At 37.4% G+C, this 22379-nt stretch overlaps 1 protein-coding gene across 1 annotated transcript in view; it reads right to left on the minus strand.

Annotated features, from left to right (window-relative positions):
• Positions 1-22379, minus strand: part of LIX1 (limb and CNS expressed 1) — a 49784-nt gene that overhangs the window by 23404 nt on the left and 4001 nt on the right. The window contains exon 2 of the mRNA XM_059175547.1: positions 8930-9093. Coding sequence (XP_059031530.1) covers positions 8930-9093 — 164 coding nt within the window. The remainder of the gene's footprint in view (positions 1-8929; positions 9094-22379) is intronic.

Here is a 22379-nt window from a genome sequence, read left to right on the forward strand (position 1 = left end):
CCTACTAAGAAACTAGTTTTATTGTTAATTATTTATTAAATATTTAAAAATTATTGACAACTGTGTTACTTGTTTGTAAAAACCGTTTCTAACAAGGCTGCCATTCTCTGAACAGTTACTTTCCTGGTAGCCTTCATTTGATTAATAATTTCCCCAGGTTTAATATTAGAAAATAGGCAGGATACACATGTTGAAAGCTGTTTCTAGATGCCAAGATTTAATTCCACATGCATCTCAACTACAGTGTTTCCTACTGGAAAGCAAGTAGAAAGACATCAATTTAAGTAACTTTTCTCCATCTTAACTGACTTCTAAAGATTTTTCGTATTTTTATTTTAAAGATATCAAGGAATAAAAAGGTTTGTAGATCCAAAATGTATAAAACCAAGTTAGGTACACTTTACTCAGCCACTACCAATGATGGCCAAGGAGTTGAAAAATAGTCTGTAAGGAATGAGGTTTCTGAATGAGAACAATAATATAGTCACAAATGTGACAGATTGAATGTACATATGAACTCAAAGCTGAAGATGTTGTTCCCACTCCCCCTGGGGGGGGTGGAGAGGGGGAGGTCAAGGGCAGGTCAATGTTATTTAGGTGACATTCACTCAATAGCACATTTACCCAAGGGATCTCCTGAGCTGGGGCTTTGCAGGTGGCAAAACCAAATAAACTGACCCTGTGAGAGGTGAGAATTCTTGCCCAAATCTTTTAGGCTGTCAAGTCTGTCATTCAGGTGGCTGGGAATGTTTTGCTTTTGTGAATCAGAATTCAAGTCTCAGCAAGTGTCTTGCAGAGTTTGTGTGTACGGTCTGTCAGCTCTGGTCAGTGTCACCAACACCTCTGTTTCATCCTGACAGCAAGGCATGGGCACAAAGAGTGCCGCAAGCCAGGCCTTGCTGTTAATTGTCCCCTTTTCAGTTCCTTAAGACCTTGACTGCCCCGGTCTAAGCATGAACATTTGCATGTGTTCCAATTTATCTAATTGTGGATATATTAGCATTTCCCCCCTTCCAGATGGTGATGTGAAAAAGGGCAACCGTTGAAACTCAGTCACCCAAGTTAATATTGTGTCTCTTTCTCCCTAAGTCAGGCTGCCTGCAAATATGTTGGGAACAATTTGGAGCTCTGTGTGTGCTGGGAATGGGGGTCTTTGCTAGGTATGGGGGAGGGGAGTGGTCTGGGAGTCCAATTTTCAGAGAAAACTCACCAGTTCCTGTCAACTGAAAGAAACGTTTCATGCACATGGTAGGTCAGAATGTTATTTTTATAATATAAACCACCTGGCCTCCTCCTCGTTTACCTCTGCCACAAATGGTATTCTACACACATACCTAGAGCAAGGTCCCTGGTAACTATTACAAAACCATGTTGTGTTTTGTTCCTTGAGGTTTTTTTCTTTTCCCTTTTTTCTTTTCTTCTTTTTCTTTTTTTCAAGTTAAGGTGAAGACAAGATGAATTGATCAGGCTCAAAGTTTTGGTTTGTTTTTATAGTTGTTTTGATGTGAAAGGACTTGGCTCTGATTGCACTGAGAGGGATGGAGGGGGGATGGGGAAAGATGGGAGTCAGCTTTTCTTTCTCACTCAGCAACTCCTGAGATAGTTAGCATCTTCCTAAAGCTCATCAACTAGGGGCTTGTAGACTTCTGTGAAGATAGTCCCAAGTCTTTATTTACCACTCAGATTCTCTTCCTAAGTATTTCTATTCACTTTACTTGCTAAGAAGAGACACAGATTAAAGTTAGGGAATGGGACTGGGGAATAAATACAACGTCTCATTAAAACAATATGCTCTCCCAGTTTCATGGGCAAGTCATTAAAGTCTTGACATATGACTTTCAAATGGGAAGGGGTTATAACTAACCTTCCTATCTTTGGGTCTCATTAGTTACAAAACAGGATGCTTTCCTGTGGAGATTTCTACCAGGAAATGCCTCCTTTAGAAGTTAAGTTACAGTGCATAGTGGGTTGTGCATTTGAGTCAAGGTATACAAGTCTAGAGACAAAGAAGAGGTCATGGATGATTTTAAATAGAAATGCTTGGCATTAAAACAGCTTCAGTGCAGGGCAATAGTCTCAATTTTATGGCAGGAGCTAGATCTCTATTTGAGACATAGACTATTAAGGTTAAGCCTCATTTAATAAGCAGTGAAAAGAGCCTTACGATTAGAATTAGCCAAGTCTATGAATTAATAAAAATTTCTCTTAGTCCTTCTCTCCTGGTAAAAACTTAATTTCATAAACTGAGTTTATTGTACTTTAAATATACTTTCAATTCCCTGGAACTTGAGAAGAATCATTCAATGCATGGAAGTGTAAAACATGTGTTTTATATCTGATAATATAGGTGAAGTACACTTACTGCCTCAAGAAACTAAACACAACAAAATCAAACAGTTCTATCTTCTCTTAGACAGTACGCATCTTGGAAAAGTAATTTTTCTAGGTATCTTCATACGCAAAGGTTTTGGTTTGAAAACTAAGAGGCATAAAAATAAAGAGAACTTTTAGAGACAGAGCTTTGCCAGGAGCTTAACTGCTTTGTCCTCTCATGTCACCCAATTATGCAACAAGCTTTGGTTGAAAACGAAAACAAAAACAAAAACAAAAACCAGTAACAGTTTGCCTATGGTAATATTAAATGTCTCAGTTCCATGGGTTGCTTGGCAATACACAAAGAGCCTAAATACCTAAACCGTGTTTAACACCTATATTTATTTTCCATGAAGAAATCTTAACAACAAAAATAATAAGGTAAAAAATATATGATACCCAAATGAATTAGTGTCCTACACTTCAAATAAATCAAGTTATCACATCCGTGTTTTAGCCAGAGGACACATTTTTTTATCAATCCTAACTTATGCACACAAATGATCATATGGTCTTGTACTACACTCAAAGGAATTTTTGATTTTTATTCCAAAGAAGAATGAAATTCATTAATCCAAATAACCCTAGCAGATGACATGGAAGGTCACGTCATTGGTTGGAAAAAAAACTTGAATCACAAACCTTTTAATCAAAATATAAAATAAGATAAAATACTCAAATAAGTTCTCCTTTTGCACTTGAAAACAAAAACAGCTGCTGAAGCAGTGAGTGGCTTTCCTTCTGAGTTCATCAAGAGGGGAGCCAGACGTTGATCTGATGGCCCTTGTGTTGCTCTTATTGTAAAAAATGGAAATTACTGCAAGTTTTCATGGTCATGATATGTGGCTATGGAAGGATTAACTGCCTAGACGAGAATGGCATAAAGAAAATATGTCCAAAATGCATGAATTCCTACTGAATGCCTGTAATATTAGAGGATGGTTTCTTTTATAAAAGACACAATAAGAACTAAAGTGTTTCGATATAATTTTCTAAAAGAAAAATAATTTAATATGAATAGATCATTTTATTTATTATTTTGAAATTCAAAAATGAATCATTTTCACTTCTCTTTTTCTAATACTGTAGTAGCTTATGAAGGCATAGTTTAAACAAGATTATGACTGCTTTCTTTCCCTCTGGCTCTCTGTTTTTTGTGGGTTGTGGTGTCAAGACTATCTGAAAATTCCTTAATTAGTCTTCTTGGACACAAGCCTCCCATTTACTTCAGTGGGAGGTTTCTTTGCATAAAACCAGTGGTTTATGTCCATCAGAGCCTTTGACTGCTTTCCTTTGATTAATCAGAAAACTAAAGCTCAGTCTGAATACCATTTTTCTAAAGAATGAATTGGCATAATCTCTTACAGCTTTCATGAAACCAGAAGGATTAATCCTTCAATCCAGTCCCAAACTCCACTTCAAGTATTTTCAATTACTTGGCACCATTGGAGGTGACGTCCATGGCTCAGTAAGAAGGCTACTGCTGGCATAATGGTTTCTCCATGTCTCAGCACATGGTCTTGGCATTAATAATCCATCGTGAAATGATTTGCAATGCACAAGGGTGACATTTGATTATGTGAAAGGCATTGCAGGAATGAGCATGTAGGCTCTTACTGGCCAATTGCTGGCAAAAACATGATGAAATGTTATATGGTGAAAATAGCATTTAAGATGGCTTTTGAACAGTCAAAGAAAAGTGTAAGGACACTGCTTTAGGAGAAATTTTCTTTCTTTTTTTTACTTCCTGGTTTTCCTTTCTCAAATCATATTTTGGGGGGCCAAAGGGGTTAAGGGGCCAGATTTGTCAGCCAATCAACAAAACACATTTTCAAAACATTTGATTCAGGAAATTCTGCGTCTTTTAAAGCAAGGATGTTAACAATCCTCCTGAGAACTTTAAAATATAATGATTTAAACATAAGGTAAAGGAGCCCTGAAATGATTAGAGAAATCACCAAGAGGCCTCCCTGTTGAAGAGTTCAGTTTTTTCATTTTTTCTTCTATTTTTTAAAGACCACAAGGAGGATGTTGAATGTGCTATCAAGGGGAAGTCCTATCATTTTGAGGAGAAATTTATGAGATGCTTGGGAAATTCATAATTCTCAAGGTAGTGAAAGCAAAAACAAAAATAAGGAAATTTGAATTTCTAAAATTTATATCCTCTAGATCCATTCACTGATCTGTCAAATATGTTACATTCTAAAAGATTATAATGAGTGCATTTATTACATATAAATAAACATAATGCACACCTGGGTAAGGAAATGGCCAAATCTTGCTTATTTTTGGTCATGGGTATTTCGTAGAAGGGAAGTTACTATGCACAAATTAAATTCAGAGAGAACTGGATTTTTTTCACATCAATATTTTTAAGCTAACCCACCTTCAAAACTTAAAACCACAAATATGAACATAATAATATTACTTAACTTTAATGTTCCTGACTTTTCTTTGCCAGCCCACCATCTTATTAGGTAAAATATTAGGTAAAATATCTTATTAGGTAAAATATCTTGTTTGATATATTGTATTGTATATAATAGTTATATTGTATATAATAGTACTCACTATTTTGTGTATCAATCAATAGTGATTATATACAATAGTGAACAAATATAAACTCCATTGATATTTGAGATTTTTTGTCCACTCACTTAGCTATTCATTCAACAAAATTTATTGGGCACTTACTATATGCAAAGCACAGTGCTTGGAGTCATAGGGATATGAAGATACAGACCCTGTCCCTGAGGCATTTATGTTTTATTATAGAGACAGAACATGCACATAAATAGCAGCTAGAAGAAGTGAAGGCATGAATGAAGAACAGTTAGGATGAAGCACTGAGTGTCAGAAGAGGAATTCAGGGAGATAAAGCTGAAAGGGAAAGCTGGGATCAGCTGTAGAGCTTTTATTTTCAGAGTAAAGAATTCAGATTCAGACTTTAATAAGAAGGTAATAGGGAGACACTGAAGTTTTTTTTTAACTTTTAATTTTTTAGACTTATGGAAGAGTTTCACAGATAATACAAAGACTTCCCCAAAAGCATTCAATATCATCTTTGTTGTTTAATGTAATTATTTATGTAGCATTCTTACATCATACACCCATGATTGCATTCCTCTTATCATGCTTAGTGTAGTATATGCTTTGCATTTTTTCTTACTCAGAAATGCCAAAGATTTTTCTTTCTTACTCATCTTTTTAAAAAAACAGTTTGGTTTTGTTGACTGGGTTTGCCAGTTTTTGCCCTATTACATTAGATCTTCCATATCTTATGTATACACTCAATCTACATTAAAATAAAATTAAAAACTAAAAACCAAACCAGAGATCAATTATAAATCCAGTATCAAAAAAAAGCACCTTGATCCATCTTTTATGCAGAGAGTTGTCCCTAAGTTCCAAATAGCCATGGAGCCCTGTGATTCTTTCTTCATGATCTTGTTTGGAACACGGTGGGCCAGTTCAGTATGAAAATTTGTGCTTTTCTTTAACTCAAGAAAATTGTTTCTGTTGGGCTGCCTTGGTTGCTCAGTCAGTTAAGTGTCCAACTCTTGATTTTGGCTCAGACCATGATCTCCAGTTTGTGAGACTGAGCCCTCCCTGGGTCTCTGAGCTCAGTGGGGAGTCTGCTTGAGATTCTCTCCCTCCCTCTCTGACCCTCCCCAGACTCATGCTCTCTCTCCCTTACCCCACCTCAAACAGATAAAGAAAGGAAGAAGGAAGGAAGGTAGGTAGGAAGGAAAGAAAGAAAGAAAGAAAGAAAGAAAGAAAGAAAGAAAGAAAGAAAGAAAGAGAATCTGGGGGGAGAAAAGAAAATTGCTTCCATTACTTATTTTCACCCCTCTATTTCCTTTGTCTCTTTCTGGAACTCTTGTTAATGTTTACCTCCAAGATTTATCTTCATGTCTCCTGTATTATTTTTTCCCCCATCTCTTTGTCTTTTTGCTCTATGTTCTAAAAGATTTACTTTACTATTTATGTTTTATTTTGTCATCCTTCACTAATTTGGCTGTGACCTATGTCCACTCATCTACTCACTCTTTTTTATTTTTATTGTTCTGTTTTGGCAATCATATTTTAAATTTCTTGTTCCCTGATTGCTCCTTTTTTCATAGCTGTTTTAGGGATAAATATCTTACCACAATTTTCTGAGGATACTCACTGGAATCTTCTCTTATGTCATCTATGGCTTGAATTATTTATATCCTTTTGTTTGTTTAACTTGGCCTTTCTCTTTTGTTTTTGGTTTTCTTCAAATGTTTGGTGGTCTTTAGTCCATTAACATTCATGAACAAAGAGATTCATTCAGTTGGCTGGCAAGACCTTGCTCTGTGTCTGAGTAGGTGTGTTTCCCTAGAAGGTCTACCTTGAATGGGAAATCTGATGGAAGCTCTGTATGAGTAGGTTGATTTCACCTTAGAATGCTTGATGATGGACCTGCAGGCTCACATGGGTTAGGAAATCCCTTCCTCAGTTGCTGCTTTCTTCTCCTTCTCCAGCCCCTCATCCTTGTCTGTCTGTGGTTATACTAAGCTCTGTGTTTTTGTGGGTTTTTTTAAAAGACTGTGTGTGTATATAAATATATATATATATATTTAAGAGCGGGAGGGGGTCATGGGTAGTGGGAGGGACAGAGGGAGAGGAAGAGAATCTCAAGCAGACTCTCTGCTGGATGCAGGGCTTAATCTCACAACCTTGAGATCATGACTTGAGCCGAAACTAAGCTGGACATGCTTAATTAACTGAGCTACCCAGGAGCACCTATTAAGCTCTGTTTTGAGGCTTCTAGACCCACTTTCAAATCACCCTCATCAGGCAATTCACTGTCACTAGACAGAGGGGAAACAGATTTAATGTTGACCAATGTTCACGGCAGGAGAAAGCAAGACTTTGGAGGCTATGTGGGCCAGAAATTTTGAAAATAATTCTTTAATTAGCCTTAAGATAACCCCCATGCTACTGCCAGAATAATCTTTCTTAAACATATTTGAATATATTAGTCTCCCACTCAGAACTCTTCAGGGGTCCTGATTTTATATGGAGTAAAACCTGTTCTTCCTTGCATTCCTTCCTTGCAGAGCATAAAGACCCATTATGGTTTGATATGAGTGCCTAACTCATCATCTCCTACCACTTCCCTGCCACAGACGCACTCAGGCTTCCCAAATTCTGAAAGTGCTTGTGGTTTTTCTCTTGCTCCAGGCGGGCCTTTTCACATACTGCTCCCTATGCTAGGAATGTCATGTAGTGACTGGCGAAGATACCCTCAACTGCATATTTCAGCTTGTGTTTGCATTCCCCATGAATCCTTTGACTTATCTGGCTCAGACATAGGTTGGTGGGTCTATTTATTAAACTATAGTCTCCCTTCACTTCATAAAGGTTTGAAATAACATGTAATAGATACACAGTAACAGGATAAAATAAATGAGTGAGGCACAGCTAGGTTCAAAGGGAGAGTAAAGGTAGAAATATAAATAATATCAAATATGACATTAGTCCAAAAAATTACATGACTTTAAGTTTTGTAGACTTAACACTACCAAGAGATACACTGAAAATTTGCCTCTTATTGTCAAAGTTTTGAGGGACACTTGAATGCTTGTTGAGCATATTGTCCATATTGAAAGTTATTGAAAACTGAGAGTTTACTACACTAAAGGAGTACTCATAAACTGACAGGTTTCTTCTTTATGCTTTCATCAACCCCCAAATATAACCCTATTTAATTACTATAATTTTTTTGCACACTGATTTCCTCAAGGTATGGAGGAAATTTACTTGGCCCAATGCTTGATATTTCCTAGTCACTGAACAAATATTTGTCATATACACTGGACAATCAGGTGTTGATGGTCATCATTATCCTTATCATAGACATAATAAAGCTTTCACCAACAAGAAGGGTCTTTATAATAATCATAAAAAATAACTGGAATACCTAGCATGTGTCAGATAAATACATTGTATGTATATCTCATGACTCTCAACCAACACCATGGATATTATTCTCCATTTCAAAGTCTGGGAAATCAAGAAGTTAAATAAGTGTCCCAAGAATATACAGTTATTCAGAGGCAGAACTTGGGCTTAGCACAAGTGCCTGAACCCAAAACTGGTAAGTCTCAACCTTTGCTGTTGGTTCATACTTTGCTGTATAGTAGATTGATTAGGACTTGATTCAAAATTCGTGAAAGTGGAGACTTCCTAGTGATGGAAGGGCCCTGATGGAAGGACTTTATAGAAGTTTCCTTGTTCTTTATGGTTTATTTCAAAATATTTTGGAGGAAGGCAGCAGCTATCAGGCAAATAAAATGATATAAAATTAATTTTCCATAAAGAAATATCAGGGGACACTCTAATATAAAACACTTGCATTTTTAAAAAATTGGAACACCTGGCCAACTTTCCTGGGTATATAATGGAATGCAACACAACTTTATTTTCACTACAACCAAGAAAGCTGATAATGTTACCATTTTATTAAAGGACTTACTCTATTTTAACCCAATTAACTTTTACTAACCAATTTATGGTTGTTTCTTACCTGAAAGTTGCCAAAACAGCTTCCCCCTGGGAGGGTCACATAACTCACAAAGGGAGGTCCTGGAGAAGGCAGTGACTCATAGACCACCACGCCTTCACTTGGGAATGCAGCTCTCTGCTGCTGCTTACTTTCCCAAAATTCCTGTAACATTGACACAACATTCACTGAAAAACATAAAAAAACATAATCAGTTATTAAGGATTGTATTCTGGCAAAAGCAAAATTTTATTTACAGCCCAGATTTTGTGACATGTCATTTCCAGTTTAAGCAGAACAGAGTATATATGTATATGGGGGGGAGGGAGTGCTTTCAGTTGTGAAAGGAGCAAATCCTGTTTAACGCAAATGTGTTTATTTCTTCTTGAGTTATGGCTCAAGTGGTTTGGTACGCTAATTCTAACAATATTGTAATGTGTTAAACTTACTTTATAGATTAATTTTTAATATCAAGAGTTTAAAAATCTCACTCTTCCTTTTTTGAAAATTTGCCTCAATAAAGTTTAGAGCTATGGTTATCCATGGCTCCTGCTCCTGTTTCTCATCAATTCTTGAACCTGCCAAGTGAAAGCCAAATTTGGAGGTAAAGGTATAAACAATGTAATTTTAATTGGGGCCCACCTATTATAAGGTTTAAGAGGCGAAAGGCAGAAAGAAGAAAACTCTCATGCTCCTCTCCATGCCAATCTAAAGGAGAATGAAAGGCAATTGTGTAATAAGCAGGAGGCTGGAAAAAGCCGTAAGTGAAACTAATAACATGGAGACCTTGTTAAGGACCACGTCTGTTAGATGACTTCAGAAAACAGAGTAATGGCTATAGCCATGTGGTTTAGATTAAATGACCTGTGATAGCCTGCAGAAGTTTCAGATCAAATTTGGTTGGTTTGTTTATCCTGTACTGCAAATTGAATTGTGGAAATTAACAAGGATAATAGAATTGTAGCGTCAAAAGAGACCTTTCAGGTCATTTAGGCAAAGCTCTGCCTAACGTAGGAATTCCTTTCACAACACTATTGACAGCTGCCTATCTGGTTTGTGCCTGAACAAATGGAAGGACCTGGTACTTGGCACACCTTGAGGCAGCCCCTTTCAACTCCTAATGGTTCTACCTGTTGTGAAAAGATCCTTCTTGGGAGTAAGCTGAAATCTGCTTTCCTGTGAAGTTCATGCAAGAGGTCCATTTTTCATTTCTGGGGTCTCACAGAAGTTTATACCCTTATCCACATGAGAGTCCACTGCATGCACAAAGGCAATCAATATAAGGACATCTGTGTTTTTTCCTGCCTAGGAGCACAAAGGCTTTCCTTAAACAATAGTCTTTCCTTCAACCATGTCTTCTCTGGGGTTGACGGATAGGGATTTGACCAAAGACAAATCATTTAGAACCAATGAATGAGTCCAGGACTTCTGCTGGAAATGTTGGAAGAAGAGATTCTCCTTTTTCACTAGGGTTGCTGGGGTAATAGGAGATTAAGTGTGACACAGCCGAAGCAGGGGGAAAACTTGGTTGAGAAGAAAGCCAACAGAGAGAAGGGTAGAACCAAGGGAGAAAGAAAGATTAAGTTCTAGAAAGAAATCTTTCTAGAAAGAAAGATTAAGTTCTGCTGACACACTTTGAGCCCAAGGCAACACATCTACCTTTTTCTTAAATCATTTTGAACTGGTGTCTCTCACTTGTATATGAAAGTATACCAAAACAGAGAACTCCCAGGCTGCCTCAAGTTCTCAATTAAATCTTTTTTTTTTTCCTTCCAGTCTTTGTATAACATGTTGTCTATGCCCTTGGGTACCCTCTTAAACACATTGCTAACTGTGCTTCAAAATGTGGGCTTTGATATTTTTCAGGTGTCAAGAAAGTCACAGAGTTTGACCTGGAGGCAAAAATAATGCACAACCACTTTCTAAGCTGTTTACTAGAGCACCTGGCTCCTTTACCTCATCCCTAGGACATGGATTAGCATCACCGTGTGTAGTTCAGGCAAATTCTCAAGATGCCTAAGGAATTAGATGGCTGTGCATATTTTAAAACTGCAGTGTTCAGTATTTAAGAAGTGTTTTGGAAAAAAAAAACTGGGAAAAGGTAAGACTATCATAGGGAACAACTGACTTAACAAAAAGGTACATTTTTAAGTGGTAAAGGTGACATTGGTCATTACAGAGTTTTTCATTTATTCAAAATACCTAATAATATTTTCTATCTCCCATCTTCTCCTGCCTCCCAACTCCAAGAAAACAAGGATTTTTGAGTTGGTTGACTTGCATTTCTACTGCAGGTGACCTCTGGAATTCAGCAGGATGTCTTAAAGATTGAAGGCTGAAACAAAAACCGGCCCGTTGCTTTGATAGTCAACAAGGCATATTAGCCTGCTATTTTAAGTTAGTTTGTTGTTGAGTGGATGTGAGCTGAGTACTGGAGCAGGAAGATGAAGCCTCATGACTGTCCAGGTATAATGAACACGAGACTTTTGGCATGTAAAGCTATGTGGATTAAAGAGTTCAAAGGTAGGTACTAAGTAGAATTCTACATGAATAAAAGTAGCAGTTTTCAAATTTTTCATTCTGCAACCTTAGAAGGCTTCTTTTAAAGTCCTATGTATGTCATCACCTCTGAAGAGTACAATGTATGTACATGCACACACACAATCCATCTTTCTATCTCTATCTCCTCTTGTCGACTGGAAAACCAGATGAATGGAGTGCAGAGAGAAGAGGGCCAGCTTGCTATTTGGAATTCCAAAGAGCAGTATATCAGAGGATGCTCTATTTAAGAAACACATGCTTCTTTATTTTTTTTGAAGTAGCAACAACAAGGTTCATGGACAATGTCAAAGATAATGCAAGCAGAAGCTCAAGTTCTGCTGAGGAAAAGCACAAGTTTGAAGAGAGGTCACATGACACAGTTTAGTCCCTAGCTTCAGTTGTACTTCAGTGCTCAGGCGATGAACCCGCCTTCCTTATTTCAGAACAGATTTGGGCTACCAAGCATGTGATATCCATCCCCACATCTAGTGACCCATATGCACAAGTGCCCAGCTCCATAAGATTTTATTCCAGTCTCAAATGGCCTTATTCTAGTAGTAATTCTCATCACCTCTTAGTTTTAAAGGTTTCCACTTTATTCATACCTTTTCAGCAGCTAAAAGTATGCTTTAGAGAATGAATATATGAATCAATCCATTAATTAAATGAAACACTCAACCTCGAGACTTTATCAGACTACTAATTATTAATATTTTTTGATTGTAAAGAAGCTGCTAGAAGGACTATTTTATATGACTATCTCCACTTCCTTATCTTCCATTTATTTTTAACCCTCCACAATCTGACTTTCTTCCACAATTTATTCCACAGAAACTGCTCTAGCAAACACCACCAATTCCTAATTTTCAGTCTTTATGTATTTGACGTCTAACTGCATTTTCACACAGCTGATCAGTTTCTTCTAGAAACTCTCATATCCCTAGGCTTTTCTGATAGTATTGTCCTGATTCTGCTTTTCTATTTCTAATTGTTTCCTCTCAAATTCTTTTGTGGGTTTCTCTTCCTCTGCTCACCCTTCATGTTGATTTGAATAAAAGTCCTGTCCTTGTCTTTTCTTGCTCTCTTTCTACCATTCTCCTTAAATGACAGAACCTATCTCCATTACTCCATCCATCCAAAATAATATAAGCTGACAGTTTCCACAAACTTCTATAACTCCAACTTTGTTTACAGATACCTCCTTGTCAGATGTGACACAAATTCAACATTTCCCAAGCTCAACTCATTTTCTTTCCCACAAACTCTTCTCTTTCTCCTGAATTACTTAGAAAGTAATATTATCACCTACCCAATAACCTAATCAGAAACCTGGCAGGCACCTTAAACTTTATGTCCTCTTTCCTTCCTAATAAATCCCCAAGTTTTATTGATTCTATATCCTGATGCCTCCTATAGCCCTCACTTCCTCTCAATTTGTACTGCCATTGCTGCATTGGTTCTTATCTCACCAAATATACAATATCCTCCTGATTTCCATTATTCTCCTATCCTCCAATTGTTTCCCAGGTAATCTAAATCTCATAGCTCATCAAATCATTCACAACTTAAAATCCTTCTGTGAGTTCTTCATTACCTAAAGATAAATAACTCCTTGGCAATGCATAGAAGACCCTCTGTCTTGATATGGTTTCTCATTCCATACTTCTCTCCTCCTCAAGTCACCTTCCAGGCTTCACATACTCCCATGCTTTCTATGCTACTGGCAAACACTTTACTTCCATTCCCACATGTGGAATGCCCTTTTTTCTACTGACTATTGTCTTCCTATATGGTCTACTCATCTACTCATTCCCCTCAACCATCAGCTACTTAAAAATAAAAACAAAAACAAAATAATCACTAAACCTTTGTACAGAAATTGCAGTCCTCTAAGAAGCAGCCCAGATATCACCAGGGGTCTTGTTAGAAATGCAGGATTTCAGGCCCCACCCCAGGGCTATTGAACCATAATCTGCATTTTAATACGATTCTCAGTCAATCTGATGTGCACTGAAGTTTGAGAAGTCTTTTTGTAGGAAGAAGTTGTTATTCTCATCTCCTTTATTATGTATCTATTACATCCAGGCTCCATGCATTTTCTCATCTAATCTTTACAACATCCGCTAGAAACAGGTATTATCATCCACAATTTACAGATTAGAAATGAAAGATGCTTAAGATATAATCACACAGCTACAAAGTCTTAGACCTGGGATTTTCAACCTATTGCTGTCTTGAGTGCATAGTCCATGCTCTTTTTTCATTCCAAGACACTCTAATATGACAGAATTTAAGTTGTTTTCATGTGTGTCTACTCTACTGGAGGTACCTTTATCAAGGTCACTGATATTAAATGGGTAAAATTACTATGAAGAAGTAGAATATCAAATGGCTGAGAAAAGAGATGTGGGAGGAAGTAGGAGGAGAGAGAATTGTTAGGGCTATCCTAGAATAACTGCATGAAATCCAGTTCATTTTTGTGACTTCTCTCAGTTTATAACATCTGAGAGTAAAGAAAGCAATTTAGCCTCTGAATATACTTTGCACATCAAACTTTTAAATCCATTGCATCACCCCAAATCGCTTTCTCAGACACAAGTGATTGACCCTGATATGGACTAAATATTTGTACCTTCTACCTCTCTCCCCTGTACCTTCCCTCTCCCCAGTTCATTCGCTGAAGTCCTAACCCACAGGATAGTGGCGCCTTTTGGAAATAATTAGGTTCAGAGGAGGTCATGGGGCTGGGGGTCCCATGATGGGATTAGTGCCTTTTTAAGAATAGACAGAGACACTAGAGCTGCCTTCCTTGGCCATGTGACTATAAGGTAGCCATCTGCAAGTCAGGAAAAGGTCTATCACCAGGAAGCAAATGTGCTGACAACTTGAACTTGGACTTCCCTGCCTTCAGAACTGTGAGAAAACAAATTCCTGTTATGTAAGTACCCAGTCGAAGGCATTTTTTTTTTTTTTTTTTTTTTTTTTGCAATAGCCTGAGCTGACTAACACAAACCTCTTTAGGAGTTTTGAATATTTTGTGTATCAACAAGACAATTTGCAAAGTAGTTTATAGGCATTAATATAGTTAACTTCTTTGTCACAGTGTTTTGAAATTTGAAATGTGACAGAGTTTTGAGAGTGGTAATTCTATCCCCAAGTAAATCTCTCTTGAATGAGGTTTTTGTTTTTCCCTACCTCAGCCTTTCTTTTTGATTATAAAAAGGTGAGTATTAAGGCTTTCACAAAAGGTAGTTGAACAGAGAAGACATCCAACAATGTGGAATACATTGACCATCCAACCTTTGACCTGCTCTATAGATATCCTCAGTCAGCTTCAGAAAAGCAGTGCCTTTATTGTCTCTGAACGTAGAGTGGTATTTTGTTTGTTTGTTTTTTGTTTTTTTCACCTGTGCCTTGGTTCAAGTTCTCCCAGGAGTATTGTTTCTGCCGCTCCCCTCTATCTACCCTACTTACTCCCAAACTTCAGAGGAAATACCACCTATTCCATCATGCCTTACTCACTGGTTCTGGCCCACATGAATCTCCTTTTCTGAGCTCTCATTCCATTAGTGGTCCTGTGTCTTAGCACTTAATCTCCTCTAAACCATGCTAATGAAATGGATGTGGTGTTCCAGGCTAAATTGATCAAGTCAGACTTGGCTGGACTTCTTTCTGGCCGCAGGAATGAAATGCCTTATGATAAGAATTCATCTTATATCATACAGTTTTGTTACTTAACTCACAGCAGACTGTGAGAATCTGGAGGGCAGTGACTCTGGTTCTTTCTTCTCTCTAGCCTCCTTGGTACCCAACACATGAAGCAACTGTTGAATTCACTTGGAATATAAGAAGACTTTACACTTCTGAGCCATTTGAATGCAACTGAATGAATGTGTAGAAAGTAAGTGAAGTCATTATGATTCCTGGAGAGTTTGAGGCTTCTTCCTTGAACAGGAGATTTCATGTATGAACCACTATGATGCTCACACAGCATGGATATGATGGTGGCAGCCACTCTTCAGCCGGAGATTGGAGCAGGTACAGATAGATCATGCCTGGTCAGAGTAGACACATGATTTTTTTCGTCACTTTCTGGCTAGGTCTTTACTTTCATAATAGCTTAAGCTTTAAAAAATCCTGAATGGAGATGGTGAGTAATTTTATATTGGAGTGCCAACCCTAATCCTTTTATGTTGACTGCCTGGAACATCATGTTGAAAAGGATTTGAAAGTAGCTTCTGGGATAAGCGGAAAAGAACACCAGAATTAACCAACGTTGTGGCACTGGCATGGTTTATTTGACAACACTGACCTTGGTGATACGGAGTTTAAAAAAAAAAAAAAAAAAGAAGCTCAAAACAGGCTTCTTCCCATAAAAATTGATTGAAGAAATAATAAATGTGTAATATAATTAGTGAAGAAAATGTTAAGAGTGTTACATTTTGGAGCAGATATGATTTTATTTATTTTTAAAGATTTTATTTATTTGACAGAGATCACAAGCAGGCAGAGAGGTAGGCAGAGAGAGGAGGGAAAGCAAGCTCCTTGTTGAGCAGAGAGCCCGATGCAGGGCTCGATCCCAGGACCCTGGGATCATGACCTGAGCCTAAGGCAGAGGTTTTAACCCACTGAGCCACCCAGGCACCCCAACAGATATGATATGATATGATTTTATTTTATTTTCTTAAAGATTTTATTTATTTGTCAGAGTGAGAGAGAGAGAGAGAGAGAGAGAGAGAGAAAGAGCCCGTGAGCCAGTGAGTGCACAAGCAGGCAGAGTGGCAGGCAGGCAGAGGCAGAGAGAGAAGCAGGCTCCCCACCAAGCAAGGAGCCTGGGATCATGACCTGAGCCAAAGGCATCGGCTTAACCAACTGAGCCACCCAGACATCCCCCAACAGATATGATTTTAAAGTAATATTTAAAACCTAAAAATTTATTGCACAATAATTAAACCAACACAGGGGAGAAAGTAAATGAATGTGGGCTGAAAAGTTCAGGTAAAATCTGCCCTGGAAGAAGCTAAGCTGAGCCACTTGAGAAGAGATCTAGCCATGATGAGAGAGAAGTTGTGCTCTCAAAGGAGTAAGGATGACTTGACAAGAAGAGTAAGAAAACTAAAATGCCTCAGCCAAGGAATTTTGTAAGTGGGCATAGGAAAGGGGTTTGATTTGGACAGAAGACAGGGTAAGGGGAGTTAGTTTCTTCTAAGAACTGGAAATCAAGCCTACTGTTCTAGTGCCCTAGCTTTACCTGAGTGGGTAAGAATGGCAGGAGCACAGAGTCCCTTACCCTTTGTCTTTGCCTAAGATGCTCTTCTGCTCATAGTGGCTCCATTCAAGAAGCAGGGCCCAGACATGTGGAGAGAATGCTTGGCTGCTCTTGTAGATCTGGGTGACCCCAAGGAGAAAGTTTCTGGGAGGGGTTTGGGCATAAAAATCTATGAGAAGTGGGTAGGGGATGAGACAAGCAAGAGAAGGTTCATTTTGCAGCCTGGAAGGAGCACAAAGCCCCTTAAGACAAGATCATCAATAACTGGATGCTCAGAGGGCTTTTATCCTACAAATTCAGAACTTGTCATTTTCATGGATTGGGTGCTATAAAGATGCCAATAAGGACACATGATCTATGTTTTCATATGGACAATCTGAGGTGTACAGAAAGTAAATGCCCCATGGATTACAGAATATGTTATAGAAGAGTCCTCAAATATAGTCACTGTTTCAAACACAGCGACGTGTGTACTGGATCTTGTCTCTCTACATTTTATCAACCAGCAGGCAATTTATTTAGTAGTTTAAAGCATGGAATCTGGAGCCAGAATGCCTGTGTTTGAATTCTGTCTGTACCACTCTAAGATACCTACCTAACTACCCCAGTTCTATCTGTAAAATGCAGTACTTCCTACACAAAGTTTCTGTAAGGTTTAAATGGAAAATGCTCAGAATAGAGCTTCACACATAGTAAGCACGAGAATGTTAGCTATTATTTGTGGTTAAAGAAGGTGAAGGAGGAAAGGAAATGGCATGATTATATGCTTGCATAATGCATCTTTGAAAATTACTATTCCTGAATTAGAAACCATATCATTAAACATTCTAAAAAAGTCTGCGCATCTGAAAATTCTCTGATTGTACATATTGTGCTATTTATTTCCAAAATATGTAAAGAATTCAGAGATGGGAAAGAGAAGGCTCTTTTTATATTATTCACTAGTAAAGTCAAAACTTCAAACTAGCCAGAAAATAATGGATGAAATGGTACATCTCAAAATCTAAAAATAGGAATGTTTGTCCAAATTACTCACTTTCTAATGGATGCTAAAGGCAATAGAACTGCTCTTAGCAGAAACAATGAGAGGAGCTAACTTCTATTTAAAATTAATGTTTAAATGACTGCTTATGCTTCAGGAAAATAGAAACATTACAGTCCATTGCCCAGTTCAATTACTTAATATGTGGTAAGTCCTGTGTGAGAGACAGTCATTTGTCAGCAAAAAAAGCTCTTAAAAGTATGTTATAAATCTATCAGAAAAAAGGAACCATTTTCTTTTTGCCTTACAGAGAAAAATTCTAGCTGGGTAAAATACCCCTTGCCAAACAGTTAAAGACAAATTGGAAAGGCTACAATTTAAGGATAAATCATTAAAAGGCTTTCAAGATGATTAACATATTTTCAAATTGATTCTCTGTCTCCAACCAGATAGATTTATGTTATGCAATATTTTAATATAATCTTTAATTTAATTAAAGATTAAATCTTTAATTAAATTAGCCTTAGCAGGTGACATTTTAAAATAAGCTTAATGAGTATTTTCTAATCTAGCAATTTGATCATGTACAACTTGCCAAATGTGACTTCCTAGCTTTTTTTTGTTTGTTTTGTTTTTTTTTTGAGGAAAAATAGAAAAAGGACCCCTAAATAATTTAAGGGCAAGCTCAAGATGTGATGTCAATTTATGATTTGTGCCAAATGGGTTGTAAAACAGAGTATCTTTGGGTCTTGTGGTTGGCTTGGTAAACTCCAGGACACTGACCAAAAAACCTAATTGTCTAATCATTTATAACTATCTTCACGTCCTGTGAGATTTTGATCAGGCTAATGGAATCTTGCTGACATAGCTTGTGTATCAGGTCAGGTACAACTTGTAGGAATTTTGGGCCTCTTTTTCTTACGTGTAGATACTCTTTCAAAGATAGCTACAGCTACACTGCAGGACTGAGACAGCTTGGAGTCTTGCTATACTCCCAGGAGAGGAACTTTCCTTTACTATAAATGTTTCAGAGTCAGCACCTAGCTCTTTGAGCAGCTGGAAAGCCGGTGTGTTTCTCCTTTTGTTTGCTTTTTCTTTTCTTCTGCTCTGGTCCCATGTGCTTCCCTGAATACTTTTCTTGAGGGAATTATGATCCTTTGGGTTGTTCTACAAAGTTAACCTCTTGGGAGACTGTCCGAAATGTGTAAAAAGTATCCCATTCTTTTTCGTTTAATTTTCACCTTCAGAGTTTAAAATTGCTGAACTTTGAGTCATTTTGGGGGAAATTAAAGTGACATTTTTTTTTTATATCTTTGGAAGTACTGCGTAATTTTTTTAAAGAGGGCAAATGGGAGAGAATATGAAGGAGCAAGAAGGAATCACAAAGACAAATGAAAATAAAATAAAAGATCATTAAGTATACCAGAATAAAACAGCATCAGTATGCATAAGTTCCCATGTGTGGTTTACACATTCAGCATGTTGAGATGATGTCATCCAATCACAAAAGCTACATAAAATAAAAACCTGATGTAATCTATTTAACCAATCAGAAAGAATATATCTCTCCCATTTTCCGTCAGGCACTGACATTACACTGTATTTAGGAGACTTTGTAGGACTGCTGATTGTAGGTAACTAATCCAAGATTAAAAAAATAAAAGCAAACATGGTTGCTTTGCTGACAAATTCTGTTTAGCTAAAATGGTCAAGTTTGTGCAAATTTGGCTTTAGGCATACAATGTACTCTCCCTAGGAAAAGTCATAAGAAAACCCTTCACGACTCTGCAATAGCTATCTAACTAGGGTTTATGTACAAGTTCAAAGATAGATAGAGTTTTGCTCTAAAGAGCATGGTACATGGCTTTTGAGTTATCCACAGTTGAGGTTAAACCCTGAAGATGAATATAAGGACTGGCAATCTAAATTACTGTGCCACTGTGGTGTATGGAATGATTTAGGATCCTCTACCATGGGCAACCCAAGACAGTGCTCTGGGGAAGTTGTCTGAGGTGGCTGTGTTTATTTCCAGAGCCCCTTCTTCCTCCATCCTGTTTCATCTGGCTGTCAGTTTAACCTTGCATGCAATTAAGCTGTGATTAAGGGGTCAGTGATGATGTTTTAGAAGGTACAGTTTATTTTACAGTAAAGGAGAATATCTGACAATAGTAAAAATCTTTCTCCCTTTTTGTGAGGGAGAAAACCAACCATTCAGGAACCAAAAAATGTCTTTTGTGCACCTGCTAGGTGCCTGACCTGTGGGAGGGCACATGGAAGTGCAAGATATGGCTTTGCCCTCCTGGGACTTCCAACTTAGGTGTAGACAAAAACATGCCAGCAAAGCTGTAGCTCATAATGCACAAGAGAAATGTAAACTACATAGTATAGGCCATGAGTGCCAAAGGAGTGGTGACAAAATGACGGGTTCCCACAGCTGCCTAAGTGGATGAGGTCAAAATAGGGATCAACTGATTATCATCGCAGTAGGGGGGGATAAAAAAAGACCATAATTCAGACAGCATTCCACAGACACCAGAGAAATAATATAGAATACAGAGAACTACAGGGAGTGTAATAATTGAATATTTCGTCAATATTAAGCTTTCAATAAGAATCTTTTTTTTTTCTTTTTCTTTTAAAATAAGATGGTTTTAACTACCGTGACAGACTAAACTTACATGAGCATTTGAACATGGAGGAAAAGAAGTAGAGCCTTTGGGGTTAAAACTTCAATATGAAATGTATTAAATACAGAAGATTCTTTTATAAAAGGCTTCTAAAGTTGTCTTACATTTCTTAAATCAATCTGTAGCACATAATCAGTAAAACCATATCATTTAAACAGAAAAATCATGACTTAGAAACTCACCCTTGTGCAGCTGTATCCTATTATGGCTGTAACTTAACACATGAGTTTCAGAAGTTGTTAAAGTTGAGATCAGGCTAACAAATCTTAACTGTTAAAAAAAAAAGCCTATAGTGAGATGAGATGGCAGACCATGAAGAAGGACTAGATGTGATCACAGGTTGAGTGTCGATTGTAGTTTATTTGTTTATTTGTTAAATCTTACTTATATATTAAAAAATAAACGTATTAGGACAGATGGCCATTAAACGATCAAGAGGCCACTAAAATTTTTTTTTCTCCATTTTGAAAAATTTTCCTCTGGGGCTGAGACTTTCAGTATTTAAATCTACCAAATGTATATATACTGAATAAAGGATTAGAGAACAGTGCTTATGGCACTAATGGCTGAAACCAAAATCTGCTTTTTTCTCTTGGTATAATTAAAATAAAACTAGTTGTATCCTGTAATAAAGTAAAGCCAGCATGTGAGTAGGCTTCAGCTCACACTTTAGATGCTAAAATTATCAGAATTCAAATTATTGTAATTAAGATGATGTTGTTAGCAAAATAAGCTAGTGAGCAGAGGAGGTTTTTTTTTTTTCCTTAACCATATTCTTTTAGGCATACTTTATGTGGTGGAATGTAATGCAATATGTGTAGAGATTTTACTGCACAAGTACCTTCATCCCTTACATCCTACTCCATTCCTTTTTGTGAAATGCAAAAACCATAAATGTATCATCAAATTTATAGATTTCAGATAACTACACTAAAAAGCATGGGATGGAGAAAACACTTTACTCTTGAGGATTTTTGCTCTCTTGGGTTGCATACAGCCAGATTCATGATTACTAAGGTGTTTTTAATAGCTTTATAGTCTGGTCCAATTTTTCCAAAGGGTAAAAATGTACCTTTTGAAGTATTTACCTATCTGATATAAATAAAACCTTTCATGAAGAAAAATGTTTCCCAAATGGAAGTTAATGCACCTCAAATATGTGAGAAATTTGCTTCTAATTGTGCAATGTTTAGTAAAGTTTTCTTCTCACTTTTTTATTATGAAATTTGGGTAAACATATTTATGAAATCTAACATCACTTTGTTGGTCAATGCTGGAAACCAAAAGATCTCAAGGCCTCAACGACAATGAGTTTTTTTTTTTTTTTTTTTTTAAGATTTTATTTATTTATCCGAAAAGACAGAGATCACAAGCAGGCAGAGAGGCAGGCAGAGAGAGTGGAGGAAGCAGGCTTCTGGCTGAGCAGAGAGCCTGATGTGGGGCTCGATCCCAGGATCTGGGATCACGAACTGAGCCGAAGGCAGAGGCTTTAACCCACTGAGCCACCCAGGCACCCCTGAAGTTTGTTTTTTAACAATCTGTTTTAAGAAAGTTTGCCTTGATTTTGGCTTTCAGTTAGTCAAAGTGATTTCTCACTACAGGCCTGTATACATTTGTAGATTTTGCATCTTGTGTGGCTGGGCAAGAGGGCAAGGGAATTTCTGCTGTTGAAAAAGCTGTGATTCTTCCTTAGTATCAGGAAGTGTACCTCCAATACATAGCAGTCTAATATTTCCCCCAATGCAACATAAGGCCATAAGCTTGCAGAAATAATCTAACAACACCATTAACTCCAGTGGCTCCCTGTTGGCTACACTTCTGTGTGATTCCACCTGATTTTATAGCCTTGTCGCCACCTTCCCCAATGCACTGTTTTTGTATTGCCTGATATGTCTTTGGACAAGCTCTTCTTTCTCCTCAAAAGTGTCCTTCCCCTCTGACTCTCCTGTCACATACCTGTTCAGATGGGCCTATTTAATGAGTTTCCTCCACATT

Source organism: Mustela lutreola, chromosome 5 (genome assembly GCF_030435805.1).
Source record: "Mustela lutreola isolate mMusLut2 chromosome 5, mMusLut2.pri, whole genome shotgun sequence".
Taxonomy (NCBI): domain Eukaryota; kingdom Metazoa; phylum Chordata; class Mammalia; order Carnivora; family Mustelidae; genus Mustela; species Mustela lutreola.